The 11,420-nt window shown below is 43.1% G+C and overlaps 2 protein-coding genes across 2 annotated transcripts in view; both read right to left on the reverse strand.

The window, feature by feature from the left end:
* LOC118418794 (exocyst complex component 1-like) overlaps positions 1 to 11,420 on the reverse strand; it is a gene marked incomplete in the record, with an annotated part of 91,378 nt that overhangs the window by 9,621 nt on the left and 70,337 nt on the right.
* LOC118418795 lies at positions 2,590 to 11,411 on the reverse strand. Its single transcript, XM_035824837.1, has 12 exons — positions 10,894 to 11,411; positions 10,299 to 10,617; positions 9,488 to 9,788; positions 9,086 to 9,207; positions 8,683 to 8,812; positions 8,265 to 8,417; positions 7,855 to 7,907; positions 6,692 to 6,761; positions 5,988 to 6,269; positions 5,538 to 5,705; positions 4,454 to 4,684; positions 2,590 to 4,128 (listed from the first exon to the last, which is right to left on the reverse strand). Exons 1-12 carry the CDS (start codon positions 11,012 to 11,014, stop codon positions 4,087 to 4,089), a joined length of 1,992 nt encoding a protein of 663 aa, XP_035680730.1. The 5' UTR covers positions 11,015 to 11,411; the 3' UTR covers positions 2,590 to 4,086.

The raw sequence follows: 11,420 nt of genomic DNA on the forward strand, positions 1-11,420 counted from the left end.
AAGATAATGATTTATACCCGACATCGATCAGTCTGAGACGTAGTGTTCAATTTCGTGGGATGTATTTTCGGTTCCTTTAAGTGAAAGATCATGCCGTCTATATTTGTGAGAGATTGAAAAAAAAAACACTTTAAAATTTGTGCTGAGTTTCCATCCAGGGGAATCTTTTAGAGAAAGAGGATTGCTGCCGGAGTTTTTCTCTTCCTTTTCTGCATGGATGTATGCATACGATCCGTAAGAGGTAAGTACCGCCTCCGTACGAAATCATACGGAATCAAACGGATTTGAGAGTACGTAAGTTACACGCCGTAGCACAAGGGCACAATCCGCTGTACGTGCAATTTCTCCGTACGTGTTTTTGGGAGGCCACGTCCGCACGTATAGCACGCAGTTGCCCTTTAGCTTGACTGTATTTTGGCACGTAGACATCACTTATTTGCACGTGCGGCGGGTTGTGCCCTTAGCTTTAAGAGCATAAAAACTTTCTCTGCGTTTGGGCTGCGGATTCACCCTCCGTACGAGCCAGCACGGGCGACGCGCTTGTCCCGTAGAGCGAGTAAGGATACCGTACGTACGCGGCACGTGGCAGTACCCCCTGCATACGATAACGTGGCTATCGCACAGAGATCGTACGTTGTAAGCACATACAACTCACCACTTGCGCAATAAACTATGCACGCAGCCGCTCACGGCATATAGACCACATACAAATTGCCTAAGCAACCGTGCGAGTGACGTGCTCTTGCCAGTCCTTCTCCACGTTTTCAAAAAACGTAAGGACAAAAAGCACGTACGGCGGGTTGTGCCCTTAGCTTTAACGGCAGAACTGCCGGTGATCTTCCAGGTAAATTCACGTGTCACCAACCAAACGGTAGTAGTACTGTTGATTATACCCCTGTCACATTATGTACTATCTTCGGACGTACTTCGCGATCGCCGGAAGGTCGGCAAATTTTAAGATCTTCAGAGGATCTTGCTTTTTTTCGCCCCAAAACTGTCACTGTCACATATAAGCGAGGCTCGTGCGATCGCCAGTGAATAAATCTATAATAATGAACCTCACATGACCTCTTGCACCGAACAAGGTAAGACAAAATGATCCTCACAAAAGGCAAGAGTTCAACAAATGTTTATTCTTTTGTTGTCTGAATCCTTTTAACCAATTAATGGAATGCGCGGACAAAGTCAGCCTACATACTACCACGGGCCACAATGTCAGAATTACCCTCACATTTAAAACAAATTTAATATTTGCAAACAAACGTAGTTCGCCATCCAAATTTCACGAGCTGCACGCGCTACATGCAACTTGGTAGCGAGCTCTGCGAACTCAGAGATCACTGGCGACTTGTCGCTTATGTTAAGAACATGTTTCGCTGCACCGCGACCATCGTACAACTCCTGAAAATCGCCGGCGATCCCGAAAAATCGCGGGATGATCGTGAGAACACCGGACGACTTACTCACGAAAATTTTGAGCTGGCAGAATCGTCGTCCGATCGATTTTCGCGTAATGTGACAGGGGCATTACGTAATCTACAACCGACCGCTTCTTGAACATATCTTTCAAGAAAATTTCGAAATTTTCTTGTACCTGACGGAAAAATTTCGACATTTTTCTATGGGTAATGCCAAAATTTCGAAATGTTCAGTAAAATTGGAACGTTTCCTATAGCTGATATATGTAACAAAAACTTCTTTACCTTAAAAAGGGTTCAACAATAGTTTTAAATAGCTGTGGACCTCGCTTCGTATCAAAGACATGTATCTAACGACTAAATTGTGAATCAGATGAAAATATGACTGATCGATCTGAAAAGAACTCTACGTGCATGTCGAACTTTCGCGTGGCGTGCAGAACACACATTAATTACACCTTGCGCAACCGTGCGAGTGACGTGCGATGAGCCGTACTCCCTCCATGCTTTAGCCATTCCTTCCCCACATTTTCAGAAAAACGTGGTGGATGTGACCTCAAAAAAAAAGCACGTACGTTGGGTTGTGCCCTTAGTCACATGAGGCTACTAGTAATTCTAAAAAAATGTCTTTTTGTGACTCATATCAAACGACGATCAAACATTGTCAACATCTCGATATTTTGTGTTAGAGATAGACACAGCAGTTATTTTGCAATTCATACATGAATGAAACTTATAAAATATGAAACTATCATCCAGAATTCACAACATAGTTAACTTTATTTGCTGTCGTTACGTAAATGCAATCCCGCACTTCACGCCATACGCTTCAACTTGAACGGCTGGATACTCCACGTGGCCCTATACACTGATGAAGCTTTTTGATGGGCTCTAGCTAGCTTGTCCATCACCCAATTTTCATTGACGGAAAAATCCTTCCAAAAAGTATATTTCCGTAATCACGTTACAAATTTCCGTCAGGGTAACAAAACAATGCCTGCCTTTTGCGACCAACATTATTTCTTCCTGTATGAAATGTAGTACCCCCAGACAATAGAAAAACGGCGCCGTCATACTGATTTTAAAGTTTATGTGTGTTCTTTCCTATTTTACCTAACATTTCTAAGTGGTGCTACGTCGCGGTATCAGGCGGTAACAATAGCTTTGAATGAAGTCCCATCGTGGGAAAGTGGCAGCCCGGCAACATGTGAATCAACAGTCATCATAAAATATCTCTGTGCAGACGGACGCCCAACGAATTCACTTGCCTCCATGATCCACGTGCCCCCTGGTGTGCCCCGCCCCTCCAATTAGTATATCTTGTTTGTTTTGGCTGGGCGCGTGTCACACGTACACCCCGGGGGTGCGGAATATCACACGCCCATTTTAATCGGTCAAATGCGAGAATAGTGGGCTGTTTATGGGCAATCAAACTGTTGGGTTCTATCACGAACAAAAGCTAGTGAACAATCGAACGGTAAATACTTATATCACACGACTATTTCAATCGGTCAAACGTGTCTTTAATGAGGAGAATAATGGGCTGTTTGACTTGTTCACACAACAAAGCTGTCACGAGCAAAAATCAGATAGGTGAAAGTCTAATCTCTATTCAGACATGTCCGACGATCTCTCTAGACAGAATTATTCTCTTCTACGCCAGCTCTGAAGAGATGTTTCCGTCTATTTAACAGACAACTACACACAGATATAGGGTAGTGAGCTCACTGTCACACGTAAAGTCGAGCATTTATTGGCTCATCGTTGTCATATAATATCACCAGTAAGTATTCTTAAGACAAACTTATCGAAAAGAAAACCAATGGTAGCCGCCCTATACTCATACGTCTTAAGAAGTACAGTGACAAGCTAAACATAGTGCACAATTTGAACATACTAACAAACCAAAACGTATCGGTAGAGCAACCTACAGTATCATACGAAGTTTACGACTTAGAATACTAAAATACTACCATGTGTTCCCAGAAGCTCCGCCAAGGGGAGACCTCGGAGCTTTCCAATTATACATTGACACACAAACTCACCTAATAAAATATTGACAGATTTGTCAAAAAAGGATACGATGTAACTGTCGAAGAAGACCAAGACTGGGCTGTACATGTTGAAGATATGCTAAGCATAATTCAGTCTGTTTCGAGTGCAATGGCTAACGTGTTACAGCAGTTACATACATATTTCAGTCTTTTACATTTAAGCAGATCAGTACAGTGTAATAGAAAGTATCAACAATAGCAATCGCACAAGGTTTGCAAAATTTGTACGATGTTGTCATGTTTGAGAAGTATGGCGTTATCCTTATGTTTTATCCAAAACAGAAAAAAATGCATTTAGCTAGAGTAATATAGATGTTTGAAGAAGAAAGCAAAATATCTAACGTAATCTTATGCTGGCTAACATGTACAGCTATTCTATCCCAGTATCCCTTTAACCGTCCACACTCAATAAACATATGTACATAGTCTTGATCTTTGTTACATAATTACATACTGGGCTGTAAACATCCCCAGATGTATTAACTCTTCTCCATCTATTTAGCAGAACTTTACAGGGCAATATTCTATGTAATATATGGAAAGCTACCTGTTATCTATTCAAAACAACTAGTCACGCTCACGATGTTAGGCTTTCTCTGTCTTCTCAGCGTAATCTAGGGCTTAGACTTGGGCCTTCTCTTTCTTCTCAGCGTTGGCTATAAGGACGGAAGTAGAAAAAAACAATTAGTAACAGAGACCCTGTTGTTCCTAATTATAAGGTAATGATGTTCTGACAACTGATGGCCACTGCAGCCCTTCGTTGGCACCATGCCTATCAAGGTGTTGTTTATTCGTTTCCATTCTCAAATAAACAACAACAATAATAATAATAATGCATTTTGCTACCACATTACAATTGCATGATAGTGACAAAGTAGCAACCCTCTGAGTAATGTTACTGCTGTACTGTTATAAAGGGTTACTTTTATTTCAAAAAACGTTTTTCTACTTGTGCAGTAAAATTACCGTTACAGTAAGTACCTCGCTAGTCTTCTTTGACTTGTTGAAACTCTTGTACAGGCTTTCGATTCTTTGTCTCTCCTGTTGGCTGAAGGTTGGCGCCGGCACTGGCCTTTCAGTCGCCCATGCCTCCATGTCCCTTTCAGGCCACAGCATGTCAAGGATGTCCTCCTCCCGCCTCTCCTGCACTTCCAGAGACTGGGCCTGCTTGGTGATGTACCTGTCAAGCGCCCCCTTCTGCCTAGATGTCAACTAAATAAAGAGAGAGAAAAGCCATGGTTATGCTCCCTTGCATGCTCCCTTGCATACATGTCATGCTTAAGGCTTATAATTATATAAAAATGTTGTGTCTCCTGTCATGGGTACACTCAAACATCAATTCGTGCATCATGGTTAGCCTCCAAAGCAGGCTCTCTTGGCCTTTTTCGTCTTTTGGGAGGGCCCATAATACACTTTTGCAGACCATTCCTTTCTTGTACTGGGTCGTTTGTGCCGCCGGCCTTAAAAATCCATTCATTAGCCCTATCAACACACACGTTAGGAATAATTCACATGTCCGCGGTAAGAACTTTACAACTTGGGCCTGGTCACCGACTGCTGAGTACAGTTTATGTTTACCAACACGCGCCGCCCACGTATATTTGGGAACTCGCTTTTGCAGCCGTCGTAACGTTTCTGACGTTGAGTTGCGAATTCTTTCAATATGTTTTGAATAGTAAAACATGACTTCGTTGTCGGAAATGTCGAAATTCGTCGACTTAAGAGACCAAACAAACGAGGGCGTGACAGCGCACTGTCTGGCGAAGGTGCGTGTAACTGTAACATGTAGTTGCACATAAGTGCGTGTACATGTAGTCAAGTTTATTGCACAACGATTGGATCAGGTGCAATGTATGGTAAATACCACGCATTAATAACAACTACAAAAATATATATAGTGTACTAATCAGAATTTACAGATTGGCGGCACAAACGACCCAGCACAAAAACAAAATTGCCAGCAAAAATGTATTATAGAGGCTAATTAACCGGCAAATTCGCATCGGGGAGGAACAACAGTATACACTCATGAAGTTGATAAGCATGTTGATAGTACAGTATTTACCTTTCCGGTCTGCCACAGCGTTGACACCCCAGTCTCGAACTGTTTCAGCTCTAGCCGCTCAGTTCTTGGCTTGACAAGCGATGGTCTGGCGCCTGCAGGGGGTAGCCTTTCGACAAGGCGTACCTCGTCTCGGCGGGGTAACTTCCACTCCTCATCTACACCGAAGTTCTGGTTGATATGAATGGTACAAGTTTCGTATAATTATCAGCGTAAGGAAGAGATTACAGACAAAAAACAACAACAGTTAAGTTAACTCCTCACCTTTTGTCTTACTTTAAAGCATTTATTTAAAAAAAATGTATTTAGTATTCCTATATTAGTAGCCAAGTAGTTTCATGACATCAGGGCAGATATGAAAAGAAATGGCATAGTCACTAGAAGACGAGCAAATCCGATACAAATAACAAATTCAACAGACAATGCAATGCAAAATTGAAAGGAAGTACGTACCTTATATTCAACAATCAGCTTGCTATCAAGCCCCGTTGTGAAGCGGTACTGGTGTGGGCAGCTGTGCTGTTCCAAATGGTTGCAGACATCCCCCATGTAGTCCTTTACATCCAAGACTGCGTCCAGTTCCTCCCCCTCGACGTTGGGGAAGGACTTTTCGATGACGTCGACCAGTTCTTCAACAGTCGTTGCGTCTCGTTTTCTGAGTTTTTCAGCAACCCTGCTGAAGAACTGATCAACGTCCTCGTGTGTGTGTCCCACAAGCAAATATCCAACTTGCACCTGCAATGGGAATGAGGAAATACGTAGTGCTGTAAATGTTGTAGTCTCCTAGCAGACCCTACTGTGCCTAAATAGTATCAAAGCTGGCAAGGGACTTAGTATAGCGGCACCAGGGTCTGCTTCCAGTCGGGCTGATAAGACGCTATTAACATCTAAGTGTTGCCTATCAAACTGTGCTTGCCGAGTAGGTGTTAATTGCCCTCCCAGCCCAGGACGGCTCGTGCGACCTGGCTCAGCTTTGCACCGTTTCACTGGTTTGCCCAGCTGTCTCCCTTTGGCCGGCTATACTCCTTTGCCAGCTTTGATATTATCTCTAAGGCACCGTAGGGTCTGCTTGGAGACTAAATGTTGTAGTTCTTTTCAAACAACACTCAAGACAAGGGATGGCAGAGATAATGTATAGATCACGAATGTGTACTCACCTCCTTGAATATACCTCTCAGCACAAGTAATCCTAGGAAGGCAAACACGTACTGGTTCTTGCACTCCCTCCTATTGGAAAAAAACATTTATTACTATCTTTGTACGGTTGCTAGAACCTGTTACCCAAATAATTTTCGGTTCAGACTCTTCCATGGGGGCCAAAACTCTGGTGGCTGGCACTAATGCCGGGGCGGGGCAAACCTACTCATTCCTTCGATGAAAGGTGCTAGCGGGTTTATCACACATCCGGCCAGTGAACCTGGCTGCGCTCGCCCCCGCTGACTTTCCTATTCATGCGAACAACGTTTTGATATGATAGCAACATAACGTAGATACGCCAAAAAGCTGTTACTCAAGCAACTGGATGATTTTGGAAACGGTCATTGTTGCCGGTTCGCGATTTTCAACGTTGGCTATGTTCTCTTATGCCGGGAAAGGGAGTTTGCAGAGGAAGGGAGTTTGCCGTGGACGGGAGTTTTGCCCCGGTTCCGAACTGGTTCGGAGACTGCTACGGAGGGTAGCGTGAAGAAGGCATGAGAAATAAATACAGGTGTATTGAGTATTAACTTGATTATTTGTGCTTTTATTAAATGAGTCGCTGAACATGCATTGTAAAAGGGACCATTTACGATGTTTACGGTACATGTGGTTGCCTTATGTCATTTTTTCAACAACTACGAAACCTGCGATGGATTTCTGACTAACATAGACACTAAAATACTTCAAAATCTCGCTTTAGGTATTGATGTTTTCGTTTGCTGGCAGAGGTTTGGCCGGCGGGCATGGAGAAAACGGTCCAAAATAGAAAGCCAGGCAGAAACGCCTAAAAACATGTCCAAAACAGCCGGAGCGTTTTGCTGCCCTTCCTTGCATACTACGAATATTGGCAGGCCTGAATAATGACGGATGTATAAGCAGTCTATAGCTTGAATCATGTGACCAACGCATTTACCTGCGCAGGTCTGAGCGCGTCAAACGTCGACTCAATATCTGCTGGGAGATTCGCAGTATACCATTTTTTTTTATAAGAAGACTAGAGAGCTGCACATGTCCGGTAGCATGTGGTCCATACCAATTTGTTTCAATTACAATATTGCACAAACTCTACATCAAGACATATAAAAATCATTAAATTACCGAGAAACAATAAAGAAATACTTACCAACAATTATCCATTTGAAGGTAGAGTGTGCCCGGTAGTCTGTTGTTGTAGCTCTGTGGGAAAATGAAACATTGTGTATCGTCATATTGTCAGACGGATGTGATGTCATGATTACAATTTCGTCTAACAAAGTACAGTAAAAGCCGCTTAATTGCAAACCCATTTGCCTGTGCATTTCGTGCAATTATCCGAATCGTGCAACAAAGCGAAGTTATTAAGCTGGACCGCACAATCACGGGATTTGAGGAATTCTTGAATTAACAGAAGTGTGCTATTATCCATTGTGCAATTAACTGGCTTCTACTGTAATAATGAAAAGAAAGAAAGTGAAACTGAGGATTCAAAAATTGGAATCCAATCTCCATAAGCAAGAGGGTTGCTTATGGTGAATGGGTATGTATGATATTTACCTTTGCAACTTTCCTCAAGGTGGCCAGCAACACCGTACAGGTTAGGTTGCTGTCGTGAGGCCACCGCAGGTTGTCGATAAAGGCGTATCCAACTCCCAGTGTATGTACGAGAACACCGGTGATATGTGTTCTCAACTTCCACTTCTCTGATTCCTATTGGGAAATGGTGTAAAGAGTTGTTATTGATTAAATGTGTATATATAAGTGTGTACAGAGATAGCTAGTCTATGTGCACACAGGTAGTTTGCAGTCCCCCGATGCAGTACGCCACGTGCGATTCTTTTGCTGTAACTGTAAGGTTCTTATTAAAACCTATTGTGAATCATTCAGTTCATTACATCAACACGTTCATCAAGATGCTGATAAACGAAATAAAGCATATAAAGTTGAACGTTTAACACCATATCAGAAATGGTACCTTAGTTGCTTGCATGAAGTGGGGAAGGGCCGTCTTGCTTTGATCCATTCCGTCTATTATTATGGACAACTTGTCGGTTGGATCATGGAGAGACGACATCGCCTTCCCCCAGTAGACCTGGCGCTCTTGCCTGTGTTAAAGAGTGAATGAGCAGTATATTGTAATTAGGGCTTTCTACAATTCATACGAGATATCCACTGACACAACTATGTGACGACGTGGTGGTCACGCTCAACATTGCCATTGGCACATACTCAAATTGCTTATTGTGAGACGTCGAGAAATATCGACTGATGATTTCCGGTACATTTCTTCACCAATCCCACCCGGTGGATCCTGACATACCAAACCAGGCGTTAGGGCCGTCGTCACAACATTTATCTTCCGGACCAAATCGACATACTTCTGCTGCTTAAAGTGGAGTTGTAAGTCAGACTTGATTTGCTCCCTGCGCTCTGCGGTCGCCGCCTCCCTGACCGCTTTCCTGAGGTCTTGACAGACGTCACACTTGCTGAATCGGTTCGTCTAGAATAATATCAATACAGGTAGAAGGATTGAGTTTTAGGTCGCAATCAAGGTCAAAGCATATCAAGAGAAAGAAAGAAAAAAAGGAAAAAAAGGAGGAAAGAAAAAAAGGAAAAAGGAGGAAAGAAAGAGAAGAAAGAAAGAAAGAAAGAAAGAAAGAAAGAAAGAAAGAAAGAAAGAAAGAAAGAAAGAAAGAAAGAAAGAAAGAAAGAAAGAAAGAAAGAAAGAAAGAAAGAAAGAAAGAAAGAAAGAAAGAAAGAAAGAAAGAAAGAAAGAGTACCTTGGGGATTTTTACACCGGATAAATCCTCCCTCCACATGGTCATAAAGGTGCTCTTCCCCACGGTCTTTTGGTGTGTTTCGGCCATTTTTTCCATGTACCTTTCGTACACCGCATCCCTGGTCATGCTGGCAGGCAGGTGGATGGCGATGTTATCAGGCATCTTGTCCCCAAAAAAGTCGGCAAAGTGTCGTAGCCAGGCATGGGCCAGGAAATACTGCGGGGTGCGACGCAGCGTGCCGGTGCTGTTGTGGTGTGCTGTGGTCTGTCCCTTCTTCAGCTTTCCGACGTAATTGTAGAAGCTGTACGGTTTAATGTAGATAATATAGAGTCAAAACAAGAAGATATGAATCAGTCAATATTTCTATAAGAAACGGCAAGTACGTAGCCACAGACAGTAAAGAACCGTAGAAGCCATACTGAAATTAACCTGAACCCCAATTTGATCTCCCTATGATATATACATCAAATATGGGTCAATGTCAACTTCAATATGGTATCTACGGCCCTTTACCGTTTGTGGTTCCATGCTGGCAGCGTGAAGTTCACCATGAATATACAATTATAAGAACAGCATGATAGTAAAGGGCAATAGTTAAGCTGTCAAAAGATATGTATGATAACGTATTCGCGTACATATAAAAGCAATCAAGTGTGCGAACTTTTTGTGTTATAGTTTACTTTGTAACAACATACAAAATGTATAGCGTATGCAGTAACATGGCCCTGGATAAAGAACAGTGCCTTCTCAATAGCAAACGCTGGTTGTTCGTACTGCCCATGTGTAATAATGATAACGTCAACAGTCCTACCTGCCGTGGCTTACGCCGTAGAGGAGGTACCAAGCCTTTTGGCAGACTCTGTGTCCTTGGCAGTTCAAGTGGCTGATCGTTGCCTGCCCATCTCCTCGCCTGTCGGCCGATTTGAGGCTGTCTAAGATGAACTGGCCTCGTTGCTCGAAGTCCCGACGGTCCCAGAGATCATGTCGACATGCTTTGATCTTCTCGGGGGTGAATTTCGTCACACATCTGTCCCGGCAGCATGGAGTCGGGCTCTTCAGGCATTTGTGGAGAAATTGTGAAATGGTTGCTTCTTCTACGATCCATTCCCTTTTCTTCCTCTTCCTCTTGCCTGATAAAAGAGTTCATCCCATTAATATTTGTCTTGTACGGATCTTTTGAATACTTCAGAGTGGGCTTAAGTGACATGTCGACAATTAACAGTGATGTTGTAAGGCTCCTTTTCAGTAGACGGCGATCGCTAAGTGGCCGTACAGCCACAAAAGTCGATTTTTTGTGACCCTTTATTTCATAATTAGAACATGGCGCAAAATGCAAAAGCACATCTTAAAAACACAACACCACAGATCATAAGCCCTCCCTTCCACTAGATGTGTCGATATCGTACCTGGAGTCACATCTAAATCGTCTTCGTCATCACTTTCCTCGTGAGCACTCTCCGCATCTTCACACGTATCGCCGAAATACTGCCAGTTGTATGTTTCTACAGAACCCTCCGTGTTTCTCATTCCTCCTTCCTCCCCATCTGAAGATTCTTCGAAGTCGTACACAGTGTTTCCTGCGTGAACACAGGAGGAAGGGAATTGTAAAAAAATGTTGAAATGTACGAAGCAGTTCACTGATTAACTCAACCCTAAATGTAACCGCATGTCACTGTCAAAAGTATTCAGTGATAATAGTCAATTATCTGATAGCTACGCTCTTGGGCCTTGCCCCATCACGCCCCCCTCCCACCATATGGAGAAAAGGCGCAATTTTTTAGCGCCAGCCAACCCCCCACCCACACCGACAGAACTGTTCCGGCCAACTTTGGGCGCCAAACCTATGTGCCAGTTGCGCATTGTCTGTCGTTTTACTGGTTATATTCACGCACATGGTTCCAGACAACTACAGATTTACGAAACAATATATCTT

This window comes from Branchiostoma floridae, chromosome 7 (genome assembly GCF_000003815.2).
Source record: "Branchiostoma floridae strain S238N-H82 chromosome 7, Bfl_VNyyK, whole genome shotgun sequence".
In the NCBI taxonomy this organism is placed as follows: Eukaryota; Metazoa; Chordata; class Leptocardii; order Amphioxiformes; family Branchiostomatidae; genus Branchiostoma; species Branchiostoma floridae.

Coding starts and splice junctions, on each gene's coding strand:
- LOC118418795 (XM_035824837.1), bottom strand. CDS start 11,014: ATGAGAAACACGGAGGGTTCTGTAGAAACATACAACTGGCAGTATTTC. Junction 8,813..9,085: donor CTCCACTTTAAGCAGCAGAA/GTATGTCGATTT, acceptor TCTTTAACACAG/GCAAGAGCGCCAGGTCTACT. Junction 6,762..7,854: donor CTTCAAATGGATAATTGTTG/GTAAGTATTTCT, acceptor TTTTTCCAATAG/GAGGGAGTGCAAGAACCAGT.